This window comes from Erinaceus europaeus, chromosome 17 (genome assembly GCF_950295315.1).
Source record: "Erinaceus europaeus chromosome 17, mEriEur2.1, whole genome shotgun sequence".
NCBI lineage: Eukaryota > Metazoa > Chordata > Mammalia > Eulipotyphla > Erinaceidae > Erinaceus > Erinaceus europaeus.
Genome location: NC_080178.1, coordinates 71,221,234 through 71,244,487, shown reverse-complemented (window position 1 = coordinate 71,244,487; position 23,254 = coordinate 71,221,234). Strand labels below are relative to the sequence as shown.

Sequence of the window (23,254 nt, the reverse complement as noted above, 5' to 3'; positions counted from 1 at the left end):
TGGCACACATGCTTAACCACTCACATCACAGTGTTCAAGAACCCAGGTTCAAGCCCCTGGTCCCCGCCTGCAGGGGGAAAGTGTCACAAGTGGTGAAGCAGGTCTGCAGATGTCTGTCTCTCCCCTACTCTGTTTCCCCCTCTTCACAATTCCTATGTCTCTATCCAATAATAATAATAAAAATGTTTAATAAAGAAATAAGGTTTTTAGAAATCAACAATTTTCAGAGGATATATTATTTTGATTTGTAAATAATTAATTCCATTTTTACTCAGGCTCTTTTGAAATCTAGTTCGGGGGGGAAGTAGAGTGTGTTTATGTGGACACAAAAGCCAGTGTCTTTTTTCAGAACCAGGTGAGGAGGGCCCAGAGGGCACCGCGGCCGTGAGAAACCTTCCCTCTGAGCCCTGTCCAGTGGTTACCCAGATCAGGTTGCTCAGTGCGGCTTTCTTGTTCGTCCAGTGATAAAACCTCCCTAACTTCCTTTCTGTGCAGGACGGGAAGATATTCTGCCGACGGACAGCTTGTGACTGTCAGAACCCCAGTGTTGACCTTTTCTGTTGCCCAGAGTGTGACACCAGGGTCACCAGTCAATGTCTTGATCAAGACGGACACAAGTTCTATCGAAGTGGGGACAGTTGGACTCAAAACTGTCAGCAGTGCCGGTGTCTGGTAGGTTAAATGTCTTCAGAAAATGTTTTTCCTCTAATGTGGAGCAGGGTCCGCACTCTGGGGCCTTCACTCTTACACGCGTGTAACCCAGTGCGGGTAGAGCTAGGTTTGGTGGTTAGCTAAGGACATTGTAATTTTCTAAAACACTGTCCAAGAGAGAAAGAAAAAAGATGGGCTGAGTTATGTTAGTTTACAAAAACTGTTAGGAGGGGCCTGGCAGTGGCGCATCCGCTTAATCGCACACATTGCAGTATGCAAGGACCCGGGTTTAAGCCCCCAGTCCCCACCTGCAGGGGGAAAGCTTCACGAGAGTGGTGAAGCAGGGCCACAGGTGTCCCTCTGTCTGTCTGTCTGTCTGTCTCTCTCTCTCTCCCCCCTCTCCGCTTTCAATTTCTGTCTCTAATAATAAAATAAATGTAAAAAATACTAAAATAAAAACAACAGGAGGCCAGGCGGTGGTAGCACACCCAGTTAAGCGCACATAGTACGAAGTGCAAGGACCTGCGCAAGGATCCTGGTTCGAGCCCCCAGCTCCCCACCTGCAGGGGGGGTCGCTTCACAAGTAGTGAAGCAGGTCTGCAGGTGTCTCTCTTTCTCTCCCCCTCTGTCTTCTTGTCCTCTCTCGATTTCTCTCTGTCCTATCCAATAGAGAGGGGGAAAAAATGGTTTCCAGGAGCAGCGGATTTGTAGTACTGGCACCGAGCCCCAGGGATAACCCTGGAGCAAAAACAAATCAAGACAACAACAGAGGTGTTCCATTTGTGATCAAGTTAGAAGGCGCAGAGCTGAGCCATGACTCAGTGGATGTGCACTGCTGCCACTAGCCGTCTTAATAAACACGACTCTGAAATGGTTCTCCTGCATCTGTCCAGCTTCAACTCTAAAATCAATAGTAGCAGTTCACTTTGTAACACGACTAAAGCATCAGGATTTCCGGTTCCCCTTTAAACTCAAGAAAGTGAATTCTTAGATGGGGGTAGACATCACAATGGTTATGCAAACATACTCCTAAGACTGAGGCTCCAAAGTCTCGGGTTCAATCCCCTGCACCACTGTAAACCAGAGCTGAGCAGCGCTCTGGTTAAAAAATATATATATTATAAAAAATAAAGTGAATTTCTGGGGCCCGGTGGTATAGTGCACCTGGTTGAGTACACGTGTTACACTGTACAAGGACCCAGGTTTGAGCCCCTGGTCCCCACCAGCAGGGAAAAAGCTTCACAAGTGGTGAAGCAGGGCTGCAGGTGCCTCTCCCTCTCTCTCCTCATTCCCTCTCAATTTCTGTCTCTATCCAATAAATAAAGATAATAAAGTGAGTGCTTATTTGTATGCTATAATCCCTTCCCATCTATTCAATGATTTTCTCATCTGGTGAGCATTGAAACTGCTAGATTATCACCAGAGACAGAAAGCAGAGCAGTGTCTGCCAGGCTCCACTCTGTAGAGTCACACTCATTGTCATGATAAAGATCATGATGAGAAATGACGGTTGGCACATAGAAAGGGGGCCGGGCACTTTTCTTTTCTTTTTGTTATTATCTGTATTTATGTATTTGAAAGATACAGCCAGAAATTGAGAGGGGGAGGGGAGATACGGTGGGAGAGGGACAGAGGCACACCTGCAGCTCTGCTTCACCACTCATGAAGCTTTCCCCCTGCAGGTGGGGACTGGGGGTTCAAACCTGGGTCCTTATGCTCTGGAATGGGAACACTTAGCCAGGTGCCCAGGGAACCTCGCACTTTCCAGGGCTGCTCAGTGGCAGCTATCTGGACAAAGTGTTGTCTAGGGTGCCCTCTTCTTTTATTTAAATCAACTTTCTTGCTTATTTTGGATATAGATAGAAGGAAGGAGCCGGGGACGGTAGCGCACTGGGTTAAGTGCACATGGTGCAAAGCACAAGGACCGGTGTAAGGATCCCGGTTCGAGCCCCTGGCTCCCCACCTGCAGGGGAGTCGTTTCACAAGTGGTGAAGCAGGTCTGCAGGTGTCTGTCTTTCTCTCCCCCTCTCTGTCTTCCTTTCCTCTCTCCATTTCTCTCTGTCCTATCCAACGACAATGACATCAAATAACAACAACAACTACAACAATAAAACAACAAGGGCAACAAAAGGGAATAAATAAATATTTTCTTTAAAAAGAAGGAAAGAGTCACCTGCAACCCTGCTTCACCACCCGTGAGGCTTTACCCCTGCAGGTGCGGGCCGGGGGCTTTGAATGCCAGGGACCTGTAGATTCAACCCAACGCCATGACCTTGTCCCAGAACTTGCTCTTCTCAGAGGAAGGGTTTCGTGCTCCTGATGGTGTTAAGCCAGGATATTCAAGGAGGACAGTGTTTCCAAGTATGAATCACTGTCCTCTTTCTGCACTGGGACTCTGGGGAGACAACTATATTCCAACACCAAGGCAGAAATAGTGAGACATTCATTGCTGACCTTTTTTTTCCCCCTCGATGAGACCATTCATATGATTTAAGGGTTTAAGGGACTGGGCAGTAGCACAGCCAGTTAAGTACACATGTTATAATTGAATAAGGACAGAATATCTTGACTGTGATGATGATCTTCATTTATCCAAGCTCATCAAAATGCTTATATTAGATGTATCTTTGCCTAAGAACTATATTTTAATAAAACTGCAAAAGAATGCTGAGTAAATTAATAACAGAAATCTCTATTTGAGCAGTTATTCCGCAGGTAGCATTCAAAGTACTATTATCTTTTTTATATTGATTTAAGAATGATCGACAAGACTGTAGGATAAGAAGGGTTACACTTCCACGCAATGCCCACCACCAGAGTTCCCTGTCTCATCCCCTCCACTGGAAGCTTCCATATACTTTATCCCTCTGGGAGCATGAACCAAAATTCTGCTTGGGGAGCAGAAGGTGGGAGTTCTGGCTTCTGTAATTGCTTTCCCACTGGACTTGGGTGTTGGCAGGTGGATCCACCCATGCCCCCCTCCCCCGCCCCAGCCTGTTTCTAGCCTTCCCTAGTGGGGCAGGACTCCGGGCAGGCGGGACCCCCAAATCTCATCTGCTCTAGTCTTGCCTTTAGTTTCCTGGTTATTAAACAATTTGTTCTGCTTTATAATGCTTTTTAGCCACCAGGTTGCAGATGTTACCATGATGCCAACCTGACCTCCCTGGGCAGACGACCTCACCAATGTGTCCTGATTTCCTGTTTTTCTCTGCAGGAAGGTGAGGTAGACTGCTGGCCGCTCACTTGCCCTGACTTGAGCTGTGAATATACAGCCATGTCAGAAGGGGAGTGCTGTCCTCGCTGTGTCAGTGACCCCTGCTTGGCGGACAGTCTCGCCTATGACATCAGGAAGACTTGCCTGGACAGCTATGGCATTTCAAGGCTTAGTGGCTCAGTGTGGACAATGGCTGGCTCTGCGTGCACAACGTGCAAATGCAAGGTAACTGCTTTGAGCAGCGGCCAGAGATAATCAGGGCAGGTTCTACCCCTGTATTTCTGAGTGCTGGGGTTCAGTGTGGCCTGCTGGAGACGCTGGCAGACAAGTACCCCTTACAGGAGGTGAATGAACCTATCTGAAGGCGTCGTAGCTACTTCTTGTATTTTGCCTTTAAAAAAGATTTCCGGGAGTTGGGCGGTGGCGCAGTGGGTTAAGCCCAGGTGACGCAAAGTGCAAGGACCGGCCTAAGGATCCCGGTTCAAGCCCCCGGCTCCCCACCTGCAGGGGAGTCGTTTCACAAGTGGTGAAGCAGGTCTGCAGGTGTCTGTCTTTCTCTCCCCCCCTCTGTCTTCCCCTCCTCTCTCCATTTCTCTCTGTCCAATCCAACAACGACTACATCAATAACAATAATAACTACAACAATAAAAATAATTGCATGAACTCCTACTATTTCCCGCAACTCAGTAGGTGCTGCCTCCTTCCCGGTCACCATGGAAAGCCACGCTGATCTTTGTAGGAGCCACTGTAGACCTGCCTTCAGGGGATTAAGTGGGCCATGAGACCCAAGTGGGGTTTGGGCTCAGAAAAGGGCATGAATTTTCACTGCCAGTAGAAGACAGGAGGAGGGATCTTGGAAGGGCTTCATGAGTCTTTCCCTCATTCAGCATTGCTCTAGTCAACTGTAATCATTTTTACTGGGGGGGGGGGGATGATGGTTTGCAGTGCAGCCATTGACACGTGTACAATGTCTCGCCTCCCTGATTGTTCTCTGCAGATCACTCACCCATAGCCTGGTCCCTTCATGTGCTGTGGACCAGCACCCCAGGCTCTCTTCAGCCCCTCCCCACAGTCTTTTTCTTTGATGCAGTAGGCCAGGCCCTGTTGGAGGCATTGTGACAGCACCCCTGGAGCTTGTCTCAAAACTCCTGTGGTTCTTTTGCATGTGCAACTTGCCTGTTGGTTTATGTTGTGCATCATCTCAGTTGAGAAATGCTTGTGTCTTGCTGTACAGAATGGGAGCGTGTGCTGTTCTGTGGATTTAGAATGTCTCCAGAATAACTGAGGCGTTTGAAATGGACTTAGCCGCTGCGGGGGAAGAAAAAGGAGAAGCTGCCCACCCGGCGTGATGAAGAGCAATGGGAGTTGGTGTTTTCTACTGGTCTCCCCAGCTGAGGGAGGTTTTTGGGGGTGGCCTTCCGTCCCACGGCTGTGCTCATCCTCACTGACCCTGTGGAGGCCACCTACCTGCAGTGCATTCAAGTCTACGGCTGTTAAAAGAAGTTCCCCATGTTGTCAATCATGTGTTTCCCTCCTCAGATCATTTGAAAACACATCTAAATGACCTCATGGTTAATGTGGATGTATTTTCCCATTTATTTTGTGTACTAATCTAATGGAGACTTGGCTCCTTTGAGTTACTTATTTTTCTCTTGATTTTGGAATCAGATTCTGCAAATAAAGTTGCCTGTCAGTGATTTTCTGTCCCCTCCACTTGACAATTACCTTGACAAAGACATACGCACAGCCCAGGGGCATCAGACTCCCACTGGCAGCTGCTGGCCGGGCACACAGGAAGCTCACCTACTCAGCTTATCCATGGTGACTGATGGCTGGTAACAGTGATGATCATTTTAAAAACGGACATTTTTCTCCCTCTTGTAAACAAATAAAATCTCGACCCCCCCCCAACTTAGAAATGACAGTTCTCACAGTCTCTCCTAACATTCAAAGAGAAAACAGTCTTTGCAGGAGTTTAGACAGTATTTGACAGCTACACAGACGGCTTCCACACCTGCCAGTGTATTGCCGCTGGAGTCCAGGTGAGCGCTTTATGACCTACACATTACACAGATGAGCCAATGAATGTGCCCCTGGCGGCCCATTCACTCAGATCTGATGTGAGACCTAGTCTCAGTGTTCCAGCGTATTTCCCCCCCCCCCCGTACACCGCACACCCTGTCCAGAGCAAGGAGATGTGATTTCAGAAGCTACTTTCTGTGCTAATGGATTACGCAGTGAATCCTCTCAACTGAGTGAAAAACACAGTCCCGTACAGTTTTCATTATACACAACCAACAAGGTGTGTATATGAGCAGAAAATTCAAAAAGGTTGTAGTTTCAGGTACATCCCATCTTCAAGTTTTGTGGTACCTAAGCTCATCATCACTGTGGATCAGTGTGATCTGTGAAAACTGTGTTCACTCGCCCAATGTCAAGAAAGAACTAATGGACTAATTACCATGCTGTAGCCTAAATACTAAGTTACATGAGATCAGCTCACTGATTGCTCACCCATTTATATATGTATATTTGCCTCCAGGGTTATCGCTGGGGCTCTGTGCTTGCACTAAGAATCCACTGCTCTGGGGGCCGGGTGGTGGCGCACCTGGTTGAGCGCACATGTTACAACGCACAAGGACCCAGGTTCGAGTCCCAGGTCCATACCTATAGGGGAAAACTTCATGAGCGGTGAAGCAGTGTTGCAGGTGTCTCTGTCTGTCTTCCTCTCTATCCCCCCTTCCCTCTTGATTTCTGGCTGTCTCTATCCAATAAATAAAGACTATAAAAAATCAAATAAAAATTAAAAAGAGAATCCACTTCTCCTGGAGGCCATTTTTTCCATTTTGTTAGATAGGACAGAGAAATTTGAGAAGGGAGAGAAAAATAAAGAAGGGAGAAAAAGACTGACATCTGCAGACCTGCTTCACCTCTTGTGAAGTGACCCCCCCCCACAGGTGGGGATCTGGGGGCTCGAACTGGGATCCTTGCACTGGTTCTTGTGCTTCGTACCATGCACACTTTACCCAGGGCGCCACTGTCCACCCCTCCTCATTCGTATATATCCAACAGAATTGATACTCAGTTGTTTTTTTGTAAAGATGGAGGTCTACAGACTTGCAATTCCGTGTGATTATTAATATAAATTATTATACTATCATATTAAATACTATATTGAACAGCTCCTGCTAGAGTATATCAAATTAGAACAACTCTGTCTTGATTCTTAATTAGTCAAATGTGACCTTAGAGTGGAGAGTTTGGAAAATGATTCTTTTGAAAGGATTTATGTAAACCCCATTAAAAAGTCAGTTTTCACTGGAAAAGCAGGTGTCAACTAGACCCGTGAAGACCGGGCATACTGTGACCCTTGTGCTGGGACCTGCTTCCAGCCCGTCGCTGAGCAAGCTGCAGGGGTGAAGAGAAGCTCGATCAGCAAAGCTGAGTGCCTGACCATAGATCTCATGGGTCACAAAGCCAACAAAATTCTCATGTGCAGAAAAAGGGGTCCACTTCTAGCATTACTGATGAGTAAAGGGAGTGCATTTTAGACTGTTTCCACTTTTCTCTAAAGAATTTTAAAAATCCAAGTTGTCTTTATATTATATGTGTTCATGATTTATTGCAGGTCTTTCCAGGCTCATCCTAGACTCCTGGTATTTGACAACTGCAATCTTGGAACTAGTAGGTTTTTTTGTTTGTTTGTTTTGTTTCTTGTTTGTTGTGATTTTAAGCCTTGTGGGGGTAAATTAATCCTGTGCTAATTTGATGGTAGAATGTTATTTGTGACTAGTGGCATAATTAAATGCTGCCAGCTTCATCAATATGGGGTCTACTGCATACAAATAAACGATTTTATGTTCTCATTAAAAATTATTGAGAGAGTCGGACAGTAGTGCAGCTGGTTAAGCATATGTGGCGTGAAGCACAAGGACCAGAGTAAGGATCCCGGTTCGAGCCCCCAGCTCCCCACCTGCAGGGGAGTCGCTTCACAGGCAGTGAAGCAGGTCTGCAGGTGTCTATCTTTCTCTCCCCCTCTCTGTCTTCCCCTCCTCTCTCCATTTCTCTGTCCTATGTAACAACGACGATATCAATAACAACAATAACTACAACAACAATAAAAAACAAGGGCAACAAAAGGGAAAATAAGTGAAAACTTATTGAGTACTTTATACCAAGGTGTTCTGATGGAGAACTAAAAATCTGGAGGCAAGGTGGTGGTGCACACACCAGAATAAGCACAAAGACCAAGTTCGAGCCTCTGCTCCCCACCTGCAGACTGGATGCTTCCCAAGTGGTGAAGCAGGTGTGTCTCTGTCTCCTCTACCTCTTTCAATTTCTCTGTCCTATCCAAATTAAAAAAAAATGGCTGCAGGGAGTCGTGGATTTCTAAGGCTGGCACCTAGCCCTAGCAATAACCCTGGTGTCAGGAGAGAGAGAGAGAAAGGGAGAGAAAGAGATACGGAGATGGGTAAAGGAGTCTACTCAAAAGATCACCATTTTGCTGGCCTTTAGAATGTGTTGACAACCTCTAAATACTGAAATTAAGCACTGACTAAAATCCTTTCTTTATTCAGAAATTGGAAAAAACAAAACAAAACAGGATAGAATAATGGTTATACAAAAAGACTCTCATGCCTGAGGCTCCGAATTCCCAAGTTCAATCCTCCAAACACCATAAGCCAGAGCTGAGCAGTGCTCTAATTAAAAAAAAAAAAAAAAAAAAAAACTGCTTTCCTATGTGTGGTGTGTTATATGCTCATGTCTTGTGCTTCCATTTGCAATATAAAAGTCCCCGAGTAATCAGCCAAAGCATTGCTTGGTCAGTTTATCTCCATACAGACCACAACCACTGCCTGGACCACCATAGGTGCAAAGATGCTGACCTATAAAAGTTGAGAAACAGTGACGGAAATGCACTATGTAGTTGTGTGGATAAAGCATTGGACCCTTAAGCATGAAGTCCTGAGTTCAATCCCCAGGTGTGAAAGCATTGAGATTCAGGAGACTGGAGTGGCAGGAAAGATAAAAAGTTTCTATATGGGAGTCGGGTGGTAGCTCAGCTGGTTAAGCGCAGGTGGCGCAAAGTGCAAGGACCGGCATAAGGATCCCGGCTCCCCACCTGCAGGGAGTCGCTTCACAGGCGGTGAAGCAGGTCTGCAGGTGTTTGTCTAGCTCTCCTCCTCTGTCTTTCCCTCCTCTCTCCATTTTTCTCTGTCTTATCCAACAACAATATCAATAACAATAATAACTACAACAACAATAAAACAACAAGGGCAACAAAAGGGAATAAATAAATACTAAAAAAGTTTCTATATTAGCTAGAAATATCTATTAACAAAACTACCTTATTCTTTATCATTTGAATATGAAATACTGTTAGCATGTGTTGCCTACTGCAAATAAGCATCTGTGTGTTTTCAGCTTCTACCTACAGCACATTCAGAAATACATCTCGACACGTGTATATATATACAGACATACCCCACAGAAATGTTTATACACATATGAAACTGTATATGGATCTTCAGAGCTTCCTTGACGATAAGCAATAGCACTGTGATACCATTATTCCAGGATGGAATGTCCATTCTTCATGTGTTATGGTTGCAGTTTCCCAGTACAACGTCTAGCACAGGGCCTTGGGCCTTGAATATAGAGTGCAGTTTCAAGTATTAAAAGAGAATTCACAATTTCATAGTAGCAATGGCTTATAATGATACTGTGAAAATCACTCATTCTAATGGCTTTCCAATGTCTTTAAGCAAAAGACATTTTAAAAAAAAAGAAAGAAAAAGAAATATGCCCAGCACTTTAATATAAAAAGCAGATAAAAGTAGAGTTTCTTTCATTAGAGAGAAGTTAGGAAATTAAAACTGGAATAGCAGGAAACAGAACAGACCCTTCTCCAAAACAGCTATCGCACTAGCAGAGTTCACCGACTACAGCTGAGATCCCCGCAGAAGCACCGCAGCCTCAAGCGGGTGCTCGCACCTGTGCTGGGGACGAGAAAGGGCTTGAAAGCAAAGAACCACACCTGTCAGGGACGGTGCCATTTTCTCTCACGGTGCTGACTGAGAGAGGGGAACCTGTAAGGTTTCGGTCCGTGGCCTCGGGTGCGTTCGCCTGCTGAACTCCAGGCAAGGACACGCCAAAATATTGGAGCATCTGGGGTCCGTCTCCTAAGCATAAATTTGCAGCCGTTGGCGGCGGCTGAACAGCAGAGTCAGCCCTGCACAGACCCCTGAGGCTCCGTGTCAGACTGAGACCATCCGGAGTGAGTCACGTTAAGGCGATAGTAACATAGGAGGAAAAAAGTCAAAGCTCTTTCAAAAATCCCACCACGACTCCTGGACTTGGACCAGACACGTCTTTAAAATCACAGACCCAACCTCTCCCCTGTATCTCTAAAATAAAAACCACCAACCCCCTGGAGAGGGACAAGGATTTGCCCACAGTTCACCACAGACCTACAGCTACCATGCAGGTCTCCCCTTTACCACCCTGGTAATGATCCCAAATGTTTTTCTGCCACGTCAACTGCAAGTGAACTCTTCTCTTCCTAAATGAATGACATTAGAAGACAGTCACGGGTGAGCTGTCATGGTCTCTGGGTTCCATATTGTACCTGACTGACACTGCTTCACGATAATTCTGTCACAGAAACTGAGGAACATTCAGGATTAAAAGTCAACATTTCTAAAGTACTATTCCAACGAGCCATGTAGCCAAAACCGTAGAAAAGTGACAAAATGGGGGCGGGGGGTACTGGGTGGTAGCAAAGCGGCTTAAACGCACATGGCACGAAGCGCAAGGACCAGCATAAGGATCCAGGTTTGAAGCTCCAGCTCCCCACCTGTAGGGGTAGGGTCGCTTCACAAACGATGAAGCAGGTCTGCAGCTGTCTCTTTCTCCCACTCTCTCTGTCTTCCCCTCCTCTCTCAATTTTTCTCTGTCTTACAACAACAAAATGGGGGGGGGGGATTGGCCTCCAGGAACAGTGGATTCTTAGTACAGGCACTGAGCCCCAGCGATAACACTGGAGGCAAAATAAAGAAATAAAGTGATAAAACATTAAATAGTTTGACTTCTTAAAATTCTCACACACCACACACGTCTGAGAAAATAGTGAAATAGAGTAAGCATGTTGGTTTCATCCATGTACTTTTCATTAACTCAGCAGTAATGCGGTAGGCACTGCACATATAATAGTGAACAGGCAAAATTGGTCTCAGATTGAAAAGTCTTTTCTATCTGAAGCTCAAATGCTAGGCAACAAACTAGAACATAAGCAATGTATCTATGGACTTTAATCATGCCAGGGAGGTTAACCAGACGCAAAGGCATACACTAGCTGGGGAATGGGAGAAACACAGTTTATAGGGAGGTGATCAAGGAAGAGAGCAGAGACAGAAACAGATGCAGAGGATGAAAAGAAACTATTTAATGCAACAGTCTGTTGGAGTGAGGACCTTCTAAGTGTAATATGGGAGTCAATGTTGTTCGGAAAGAGAAAAGTGAACTCGAGTGGTGAACTCAGCATAGTATGTTCAGATGTTGATTTTCAGTGATTTATTCCACAATCTAATGCTATAATGTTACTTCGGTAAAGACTAACTGGACACGAACTGTTAGCCAGCAGGTAAGATCAATCACCAAGAATAAATACAAACAAAGCAGACTTGACACACTATAACTGAAGGAAAAGAAGGGACACTGTTGGAGGGGGTCAGGATTAACCTAGCCTTGGACATTCATGTCTTCAATCCTGTCAGAATCCTACTGTCTGGGAGCAAACTTATTGTCTCAGTTTTTGGGGAGGGGTCAAACATCTGAAATGAAATTCTCATCCAGGCCTTTCCTCCTACATAGGTTCTGGGGGGGGGGGCAACTTGGTTTTTCCAACTTTCAGAGAATCCTAGTTGCTGCTCTGTCTGTGACTACTTCTCTGCAGCCTGTCACAGTGGCCAAGCTGCCGTGTCTGTCTGTTTCTTTCTCTAGTCTATGTTCACCCATGAGAACTCTGGTCATGGCATTTAGGAGCCAGCTTATGAGACGATCCCATCCGGAAGCTTAGCACGTGTGTACAGTCCTTTCCCAATAAGTTAACATTCACAAGTTGTGGAGCTTAGAGTCTGAACATCATTTTTTGATGACAACACTTAGCTTACTGCGTCTTCATTGACCAGGAAGTTAAAAATGCTTGATTGATGCTATTCCTCCTTCCTCTAAAGTATTGGACTCATTTATCAAGCTGGGTTGATATATGCTTCTATCATTATTCTTTCTTCTTGTTGCCTCCAGGGTATCACCAGGCCTCGGTGGGTGACTACACTATGAATCCACCCCCTACTGGAAACTTTCTTTTTCCTTTTTTTGGGGAGTGGAGGATAAGACAGAGAAATTGAGAGAAGAGTGAGAGATAAAGAGGGAAAAGAGAGAGACACTTGCAGACCTGCTTCACTGCCTGTGAAGCGTCCCTGCTGCAGGTGGGGGGTGAGGAGTCTGAAATGAGGTCCTTGCACATGGCAGTGTGTCTGCTTAGCCAGGTGCACTGTCCCCGGGCCCCAGTAATTATTAATCCATAGAAGAGTTCTTCCATTCAGTGTGTGCAAAAAGAATCAAAATCTACATTTTAAGGTCTTAAAAAGTTAAAATCCTGGGTGAGTCAAGGGAACATTCATAAAAGTTAAAAAATGAGTGGTGTGATTATTGTCTCTTCACATTTATATAAGACACTCTGAGGCGGAAAAAAAAAAAAGACACTCTAGTTAATAGTAATGAGATAACATTGGTGTCCACTTGTAATCCATCACTGACATTGCAGAAATTCAGAAGTGGGAATTTTAATGAAATATTCTTTTAACAAAAAAGATGGCTGATCATACAACAATAATAAAATGAATATTAAAGGCTTTTGCCTGGAATTTTAAACAGACACTAAGAACTTTATGAATTATTTTGTGAATGTCAGATCTTACCTATATATTTGACAGTTCCAACTAGAGCTTAAGACAAATGGTGTTTAGGCCTTGAATAAAAGTAAATACCACAAATCTCTGTCTTTTCCACTAACATAAGAACAAATCTTCCTAGTACACTTGATGGCACCACATCAGTTTTATCTCGACTGTGTAATGGAGTTCAGTAGCTTAGAATCCCTCTAGCTTATCACAATCCTCTACTCATTACATGACAGGTCACTTTAGATGAACTCAACAGATATAAACAAAACATTTTATCTAAAAGCAGAAGAATATGTATTTTTTTTTCCAGACTAATGGAACATTCTCAAGGCTAGAGCATATGTTGAAATAGCATATGCTGAAACCAAGTCATCTCGATGTTAGCATTCACCACAAGCATCTTGTCTGACCACAATGGTAGAAAGTTAGATTTTAAACACAAAAAAGGAGAAACCAGGAAAAAGTCACAGATTTCTGGAGACTAAACAATATGCTACTGATTAATTGTTTGGTCAATGAAGAGATTCAAGGAGAAATTTTTTAAAAAATACTGGAAGAAAGTTCAAATGAAAATGCATCAAAACAAAATCCTTGACAGCAAAAGTGACATTACCAGGAAAGCCCCCTAAGACACAGGCTTATCTCAGGAAATAGGGAAATATCAAGTGAGCAAACTGACATCTAAGGAATTTCAAGAAGTAGGACATAGCTCCAAGAAGGAAATAATTAGCATCGAAGTAAAAATAAATGAAGTAAAGGCCAAAGATGTGATACAAAAGATTAATGAAATTAAGAACAGTTTCTTTGAGAATCTAAATGAGACTGCCAAAACTTTAATTAGACTAATTAAAAACGAAAAAAGATTCAGAATCAGACACGAGAGGAAGAATTGGAATGGGTAAGATAGGAAAACAGACATCTAGGAACACTTACACTTGCTGTCAACTGTTGAACCCACAGTAGGGAAGAAAAGTCAACAGCCACAAAAAAAAAAAAAAAAAAAAAAGACACTGCTGAAGAATCAAAGAAATGGAAACACACTGGGGAAAGTAAGGCTCTTAAAATAACCATTTTACTTAAGAAAATCTACAAATTCAGTGAATCTTATCAAAATTCGTACGGTGTTTTGCACAGAAATATAACAAGCAACTCAGGAATATATATCGAATTACCAGTGGTCCTGGATAGCCAAAACAACTCTGAGGGAAAAATAAAGCAAGAACAGAGGTATTTTGTTCCCTGAAATAAAAGTGGACTACAGAGCAATAGTAAGAAAAGAAAGATTAATAAATCATACAAAGATCAATGAGACAGAATTGAGGGTCTGGACACAAACCGATGCAGATATGAACAACTAACAGTGTTAAAGAAACCAAAACACAAAATGGAGAAGATCATCTTTTCAGTAAATGTTCTAGTAAAATTGGACTTTAAAAATAAAATCACATTAAAATGAGATTAGATACTATCTTCTAGCATACAAAAAATGAATTCAAAGTGGACTAAAGACCTGAATATATGTTCGGTTTGAAACCTTAGAATATTGGAATAAAATGTAGGTAGTAAGTTATTTGACATCAGACTCAGAGGTGTGTTTGAATTCTTGAGGCCAATGGCAAAAGAAACAAAATCAGATAATAAATTAAGCATAAACTTCTACACAGAGAAAGAAACCATCGTCAAAACAAACAACAAAACATCCTGAGAGGCAGTATCGACACATCATGTAAGTCTAACGGGTTACTATTCAGTACCTGTAAAGAATTCAACTCAATGACAGCAATCAAATAACTCAGTTAAAAATAGACTGAGAGCAATATTTGAATAGATGGAAACTCTGAATAGACATTTCTCCTGAGGGGACACATAGAAATGGCCAACAGTCCCCATAGGACCTTGCCCTCAACTTGGATCAACAATGGTAGAGAAATTCCATCTTCCGAAGGGAGACTGGACAACATACTCTATGTCCCACCTGAGGAAGATGGGTCCTGATATTGGGGCAGCTTGGAGCGTTCCTACTCATGACAACAGAATGTGAGCTCAGATCTACAGGGATGGAGAGGTCACATAGGCTCTTAGCTTAATATGGGTCCCAGATCAGATCAAATGGATGGGGTTTACAGTCAACAATATTTATACCCCTTTCCCATATCTGGGAGCTACTCTCTTCCCTGATCCAGCTTTCTGGTCCTTTTTCCAGCCATGACATCATCTCCCCAGATAATAACTTAGATCCACCTGCATATCAGATTTCAGGCTCAGGGGGAAAAAAAAAAAAACTAGTATAAACATGGGCCCTTTGGACTATGACTAAAATAGGCCTACTAGCTATCTACAAAACTGAGACATCCTACTCTTCATCTGCACTATTCCAGCCTTTAGGCCCATGATTAGTCAACAACTTGTTTGGCTTTCTTATGTCAGCTCTCTTTGCAGCCACCAGGTTCCAGATGCTAGCATGATGCCAACCGACTTCCCTGGACAGACAATCCCACCAATATGTCCTGGAGCTCTGCTTCCCCAGAGCCCCGCCCCACTAGGGAAAGAGAGAGACAAACTGGGAGTATGGATCAAGCTGTCAACACCCATGCTCAGCGGGGAAGCAATTACAGAAGCCAGACCTTCCACCTTCTGCATCCCACAATGACCTTGGGTCCATATTCCCAGAGGGATAAAGAATAGGAAAGCTATCAGGGGAAGGAATGGGATACAGAGTTCTGGTGGTGGGAATTATGTGGAGCTGTACCCCTCTTATCCTGTGGTTTTGTCAATGTTTCCTTTTTACAAATAAAAATAATTTTAAAATGCAGAATATAAAAAAAGAAAGAAAGGGGAGTCGGGCTGTAGCGCAGCGGGTTAAGCGCAGGTGGCGCAAAGCACAAGGACCGACATAAGGATCCCGGTTCGAACCCCGGCTCCCCACCTGCAGGGGAGTCGCTTCACAGGCAGGGAAGCAGGTCTGCAGGTGTCTGTCTTTCTCTCCCCCTCTCTGTCTTCCCCTCCTCTCTCCATTTCTCTCTGTCCTATCCAACAATGACAACAACAATAATAACTACAACAATAAAACAACAAGGGCAACAAAAGGGAATAAATAAAATAAATATTAAGAAAAAAGAAAGAAAGAAAGAAAGAAAGGGCCAGTAGACACACAAAGAACTTTATCCAAACTCATTGTTAGGGTTGGAGAAATAGTGCAGCAGTGACACCCCAGACTTGCCTGAAAGAGATTCCACTTTCAGTCTCTAGCACTACAAAAGAGCCAGAGCTAAGAAATGTGTTCTGGCCAAATAAAATTCCATTACGAAAGAAATAAAAAAGGAAAACCCTCTGACTACACATCTGTCAGAATATCTGTCCTTGTGCGCTGTTGGAAGGGATGTGAACTACTGCAAATATGACAGCCAACAGAATGCAGATTTTTCAAGGAAACAAAGAACAGAAATGCCACGCAAGTTAAGACGGCAATGAGACACCACTTGACACCAGTGAGAATGTCAGGCATCAGAGAGGGCAGTAACTACAAATTTTGGAGAGGATGTGGGGGAAAAGAGATAGTTTCTGCCCTGCCGGCGGGAGTGTGAATTGGCCCAGCCCTGTGGAAGACAGTATGCAAGTTAACAGAACACTAGACACAGACCGCACTGTCACTCAGCCATTGCTCCTGGGGATTGACCCAAAAGAAACCAAAACATCTGTCAGCAGAAGCTACATACAGCTATGTTCAAATAGTATGATGCACAGTAGCCACAGCTCAGAACTTTGCTGTATCTTGATGGCAAGACAAGGTAGGTGTCCCTTTCAACACCGTGGTTTCACGAGATCAGGTGTGTTCAGAGTGGTATGGCTGTAGACCCGGACCTTGATATGTTTTATCATTAGGTTGCTTATCTTTCTCATTAATGTTTAAAGAATGTTCTTGGGGGCCAGGCGGTGACGCACACAGTAGGAAGAACAAGGGCCCTCCCAAAGATCCGGGTTTGAGTCCCCGTCTCCCTTCCTGCAAGGGGGTGGGGAGTGCTTCACAAGTGGTAAAGCAGAGCTGCAGGGGTTTCCGTGTCTCTCTGCCTCTCTGTCTCCCCCCCCCCTCAATTTCTCTCTGTCCTAAGCCCTCCAGCAGCAGTGGATTTGTATTGCAGGCCCGAAGTCCCAGTGATAACCCTGGAGGCAAAAAAGAAAAAAAGAAAGAAAGAAAGAAAGAAAGAAAGAAAGAAAGAAAGAAAGAAAGAAAGAAAGAAAGTTCTTGAAGGATATGACTGTTGACTGCAGAATTTATTTCTGTTTCATCTTATTGTAACGTTTCAGAGTACACATTTGATCTAAAACTAGGGTAGATGGTAGCTCCCATCGTGTCCTGGCTCGGTCAGACAGTTGGCTATTTTCTTCCAGAGCTTCTACATGAATGGGACTCAGTCCCCAAAGCCCCTCTTCACTTCCCTCAAGTGTGGTCTAATGCTTGACTGCCTGCTGTCAGCAACTGCCCTTAGCTATGCTGCCCTCGTTCCTTGTCCAGATTCAACACACCTGCACTCACTCATCCTCTTAACAGACCTCCTCCTTGGCATTTCACTGACGTGTGGGCCCTGGCCTGCTCTTTTCCATGGCATGTCAGGAGCTTTCATTCCAAACTCTTACAGATCAGTGTTGTGACGTAATATACCGTCGGACTGTGGGAAGTCAGACACAGCACTCTGCTGACATCATCCTGGCCACAACATACAGTGATCTGTGCAAACACACAGGGATTATGGGTGGAGACTATCTGTGTAAACCCACAAAGGATTGTGGGTGGACTGAACAGGCTTAAAAGCACAGTCAGCCAGAAGTCGGCTCTCTCTGGCTCCTGCTTCTTCTCCTACTCAGATGCATTTCGGCTGAGGTGCTGGAGGTGGCCGCCATGGCTGCCTCTCTTGGGAACGAACACGTGTGACTCAGATAGCTGGGAAACTCTAGATGCCCCATCAACTGCTATGAGTAACCTACATCTCTGCTGATAATCGTTTATCTCACGGGGCCGAACTTCAAGAACTTTATAGGCCTAGGGTATTCTTAATCTCAGCTGATGACTGCTTATTTTCCAGTACCTAAAATATATTTTGTACTACCTTACCACCCTAATAAAGCACTGAATTGTTTAAATCTGCTCTCAGCCTCCCTGCAGCCAAATCCATTACATACTGCTGCAGCCAAAATCCTTTTTATTTTATTTACAACAGATCAGCCTTGACTGGTTCTGAGTTCTGTGCCCCAGTATGGTTCTGTAGCGCCCATGTCCACTTGGTTGATTCCAAATTATATTCCTCCATGAGGATCATTTCTGGAACCATCCGTTCCACCCCCATTCCATGGCTGCCAGTTCTTAGCAACATCGCCCCGCCAGATATTCGTCGGGATGCGGCTTCATCTAAGTTCATTTCCCACGTCTATGCTCGACCGGACCTGCCAATATACGCGGATATCTTCGCCCACCCTGTCCAACGCTTGATGTCTCGTCACTCAATCTGGTCCCCTACACCTACACTGAACTTCTCTGTTCCAGTCTCTTGGAAACAGAGTTGGCAGTCAGCTGAGGTCAAGAACAAACACCTCATCACAGACCCCTGCAAGTGTCAACCCGGCTTTGACCTAGCACGTTATGATTGGGCCCTCCTCAATCGCTACCGAACAGGCCATGGCCGGTGCGCCACTATGTTCCATCGCTGGGGAGCCAGAGACGACCCGAACTGCTCCTGCGGCTCCAGACAGACTATGACCCACATAGTCAACGACTGCCACCTCTCCAGATTCAAAGGAGGTCTCGAAACTTTACATCAGGCTCAACCTGACGCTGTTGACTGGCTACGGAAGAAGGGCAAACGCTAGAAGAAGAAGAAGAAGAAGAAGAAGAAGAAGAAGAAGAAGAGGAAGAGGAAGAGGAAGAGGAAGAGGAAGAGGAAGAGGAAGAGGAAGAGGAAGAGGAAGAAGAAGGAGAAGAAGGAGAAGAAGGAGAAGAAGAAGAAGTTCACTAGAGTCTTCTCTAACCCTGCTGGTCAAAGGATTTTTAGAACAATCAGACTCTCAGATTCACTAGAACCGCTTCTAAAATAGCCTAGTACTCCAACCTGAACAATGACTCGGTGCGGTAAATCACTGGCATTGTTGTGAGACTCAGAGCCGGCGATGGGGTCAGCAAAGAGGAACCTGATTAATGTGAACAGGCCACAGGAAGAACTCATGCTCTGTGCCCAGAACAAAGGTGTGGTACAGGCTTTTCTGGGGGTGCAGGCTGAGAGCAGAAAGCTCACCGCAGAAGCAGAGGCTGCAAGGTTAAGGGGGGGGAGGACTTGGGGCTATAGTCTGACTGTCTCAGTTTCTTCTGCTTCTAGCGTTTGCCCTTCTTCTGTAGCCAGTCAACAGCGTCAGGTTGAAAGCTGTCAGGAGCTGCTTGTTGCTGGCTTTGAAAGTGACTGGGATCCATGTGGATTCAGTCGGCTAGGAAGGATCATCAGTTTCCCCAGTGAATGGGTACTCACGGGATGCACCACGAGAAGGTCTTATTGTTATGGTTATTTTTATCTTTTCCTGAACAGCTGTGTCTGGGAAAGTTTAGCCTCAGGATTTAAAAGCATCAGCATTAAGATACTCAACTAAGGTTGAGGTACCTTTTTTGGGGTCTCCTGCTATCTGGGGCTTCTCTCCCTCTTACAGTTTGGTTAGCTAACTCTTTTCTTTGCCTAGATATTCTCTTTTCCACCTCATTATTGCTGTGTTCTTTTTCCCCCTCTACATCTGCTGAGCAATTGCTTCCCCACTAGATTTCATCTTGCATATGTGTTCAGCTTGATGACATCTGACATAATGGAATTAGAAAGAGCTTACACAGCGAACACAGTCTCTCAAATAGGAAACTTTCTGCCTCATTCCATATATTTTTTTATCTCAGATTTCCAAGCCTGTTTTTGTTTTTATGAAAAGCCACCATTTCTCATTGTAAAATATTTCCTGCAAGAGATAACTTGGTACAGATAATGCACTACCCATGCATATATTCTGTAGGTATGGACCTAATAAATGGGCAGATTTTTTTTTTAATTTTTACACCTAGCTTTACAACAGCAAAGAAGCAACGTAGTGTTTTTTTTTTTTAAATGCTAGATAGGTTGTTGTGGAGATAATTGTTTGGAGAACATGGCATGGACACACAGAACTAGAGGGCCTCCTAGACCTGACTCCCAGAATGCCTTACCCATCTCACACTGGACAATAACAGGTCCCCTCTTAGGTTCCCTTCCATGTACAGAAACGCAAGGCAGAAAGTGTATTGTCTTCAGGAACACCAAGGTTAAAGGAGGAATGAGGAAACCAAACTGTTCACTTAGCTCTTTCCCCTGACTGATAATCCCCGTTTTTCTGGGATCATTGACAGATAGACAGACAAAGACTGGTGCTTCTGCCAAATCATAAAATCCAGAATAGTTGCGCGACATGGAACATACCTAAAATAGACTCCCAGCTTCTTCCCACACAAAGACCCCTAGATCCATCTGCTCTATTCCTACCCTGACTTCCTGATTATTGAACAATTTGTCCTGCTTTATATCTTACCACCTTTAAGCCACCAAGTTGCAGATGCTACTATGATTCCATCCTGACTTCCCTGGGCAGATGACCTCACCAATGTGCCCTGGAACCTCATCTCCCCAGAGCCCTGCCCCACTAAGGAAAGATAGAAACGGGCTGAGGGAATGGGTCCACCTGCCAATGTCCATGTCCAGTGTAGAAGCAACTGCAGAAGCCAGAACTCCCACCTTCTGAACCCAATAAAGAATGTTAGTCAATACCCCCAGAGGGATAAAGAATAGGTGTTGTTTTCTCTGGGCTGGCTTCACAGGTGGGTAACAGATGACCAGAAACTCGTGGTTGAGCTGAGAACGCAGTTTAATCTTTATTCACAAGCGGGCAAACAACCTAATCACCACACAATATGTTCCTCCATCTTCCCCGCCCCCTCCACCCCCTCAGCATCAGGAACTCAGGAAGTACTTAGGATAGGGGCCTGGGAGAAGGGAGAAGCGTGAAACTAGCAAGGGCTAAAACAAATCTCCCAGAGGTGGGGGGAGTGAGACCAAACCAATGTTAACAGAAAAGACCATGTAAATAGACCACAATATCAAGCAATGTAACAGAAGCAGAACTAGATCCCAGAAACAGAACTAGAAGCATACCAACAAATAGGGAAGCTTCCAGTGGAGGGGAAACAGAACTCTAGTGGTGGGAACTGTGTGGAATTGTACCCATTACAATCTTGTTCATCATTATTAAATCACTTTTAATTGTTATTAAAAGTGATTAAATAATATTATTTATATCAAATATATCAAAATTATTAAATCATGTTTTTTAAAAAGAATAGAAGTGCAGCTCATCTGTCACTGTCATTCTTTCTTTAAAATTTAGTCTCTTTTCTTCCCAGAAAATAAAAAATGGACCTACCCCATGAACCAGTAATTTATCTCCTGGGGATTTACCTAACTAAAACTAATACACCTATCTAAAGAGACCTACGTTCATAGCAGCATAGTGCATGACACCCAAAACTTAGAAGCAGCCCAGATAGATGTGCAGTGACAGATGACTGAGAAATTTGGAATCTATATCACAGAATACTACTCAGCTCTTAAAAATGCGGAAGGCATCTCCTTTGCTTTGTTTAGGATGGAATTAGAAGGCATTAAGTAAGATAAGTCAAAAAGAGAAAGATAAATATGAAGTGATCTTACTTATAGGAGGAACTTAAGAAACAAGGACAGAGTGGCCAGGCTGGGCTGCACTTGGTGAAGTATGCAAGGACCCAGGTTTAAGGCCCTGGTTTCCACCTGCAGGGGGAAAGCTTCACAAGTGGTGAAGTAGGGCTTCAGATCTCTCTCTCTCTCTCTCTCTCTCTGCCTCTCTACTTCCTCCTCCTCTATTTCTCTCTGTCACCGTTCAATAACAAGTAAAATATAATTAAAAAAATAAACATAAGGGGCTGGGTGGTAGTGCACCACATTAAGTGCACATAGTACTAAGCATAAGGACCCATGAAAGGATCCTGGTTAAAGCCCCCGGCTCCCCACCTGCAGGGGGTCTCGCTTCACAAGTGGTGAAGCAGGTCTGCAGGTGTCTATATTTCTCTCCCCCCCCCCCCCCCGTCATTCCCTCCTCTCTTAATTTCTCTCTGTCCTATCCAACAACAATAACAAAAAAAAAAATGGGGAAAATGGTCTCCAGGAGCAGTGGATTCATAGTGCAGGCACTGAGCCCTGGTGATAACCCTAGAAGCAAAAAAAAAAAAAAAAAAAAAACTGACAGAAAAGAGAAAAAGACAGCTCCAAGTGAAACCTGTCCTGGCTGGGGTGTACTGCACCAAAGCCAATTCCCTGGGGAGGTGGGGAGCGTGCCTTGATGTCTGGTGGCGGAGGAGACCCTGTGTTGGGCGTGATGTCATCTGCAGCACCAACATGGGCCGACAAGAAGCTACTCATGACATGACTTATGTGTCAACAAACACACTGTAAGCCATTAAATAAAGAGAAAAAAAATCATTCTTCTCTCTTCACACCATTTCCCCCATCTTTCCTTTATTTTACACCATACTTGTCGAGCTTGAGCACCTACTCTGAACAGATGCTTTGACTGACACCACCTCACTCCCCATCTCCTGCCCCATCCCTACCTCTCCCACCTGCAGAGGGAAAGCTTCTCCAGTGGTGAAGCGGGGCTGCCGGTCTCTGTGTCTCTTTATCTCTGTATCGTCACCTCCCCTCTCAATTTCTCTGTCTCTACCCAGTAGTAAATAAAAAGATTACTATATATATAATAAAGATTAAATTCAAGAACCTACCTCATACAGTGAGAAAAAAATAGTACCACAACTTAACATAAAGAGGAATAATAACCAAGTTATTTGGAAATTTGGTTGACTGAAAATCAGAGAGAATGGGTTCATTATTCCACTGTGTATATATACCATGACTTCCTCAGCCATTCAAATTTCCAAATATCTTGGTTATAATAACTATCTACTGCCTTCTTAAACCCTAAGACAGAAAGAATCCTCACCATTCTCTAATAAAACCCATATTCCTCCCAGTCCTGGAACCTCATCGGCAGGGCTCATTTTCAGCAGGCTTCTCTCGACCCATACCAATTGATACAGCATCTGCTGATCTCAACCTAATCAAAGCAACCAGTACCTCCTCAGCATGTTTCACTTCAGGCTATGTCCACAGAAGCCAGACCTGCTATGTCAGTCCTTCAGCTCTAGCACTCTGGTGAGACCGTTTCTAGCTCACAGGACTCCTTAATTCCATTTATGGTGGTGCACTTCCTAACAAAGTCCCAGCACCTAGGTATGGCCTAGGGCCCAAGAGACAGAGCACATGTGCACATGTATTCATAAGTT

The 23,254-nt window shown here is 44.3% G+C and overlaps 1 protein-coding gene across 3 annotated transcripts in view; it reads left to right on the top strand.

Annotated features, from left to right (window-relative positions):
- NELL1 (neural EGFL like 1) overlaps positions 1 to 5,562 on the top strand; it is a 572,342-nt gene extending 566,780 nt beyond the window's left edge. For 2 of the 3 annotated variants that reach the window (XM_060177020.1, XM_060177019.1), the window contains 3 exons: positions 496 to 672; positions 3,866 to 4,090; positions 5,100 to 5,562. In XM_060177020.1, the coding sequence (XP_060033003.1) occupies positions 496 to 672; positions 3,866 to 4,090; positions 5,100 to 5,150 (453 nt within the window). In that variant the 3' untranslated portion in view covers positions 5,151 to 5,562. The remainder of the gene's footprint in view (positions 1 to 495; positions 673 to 3,865; positions 4,091 to 5,099) is intronic. The other variant, XM_060177021.1, reaches the window with a different exon arrangement.
- Positions 5,563 to 23,254: the final 17,692 nt, after the last annotated feature.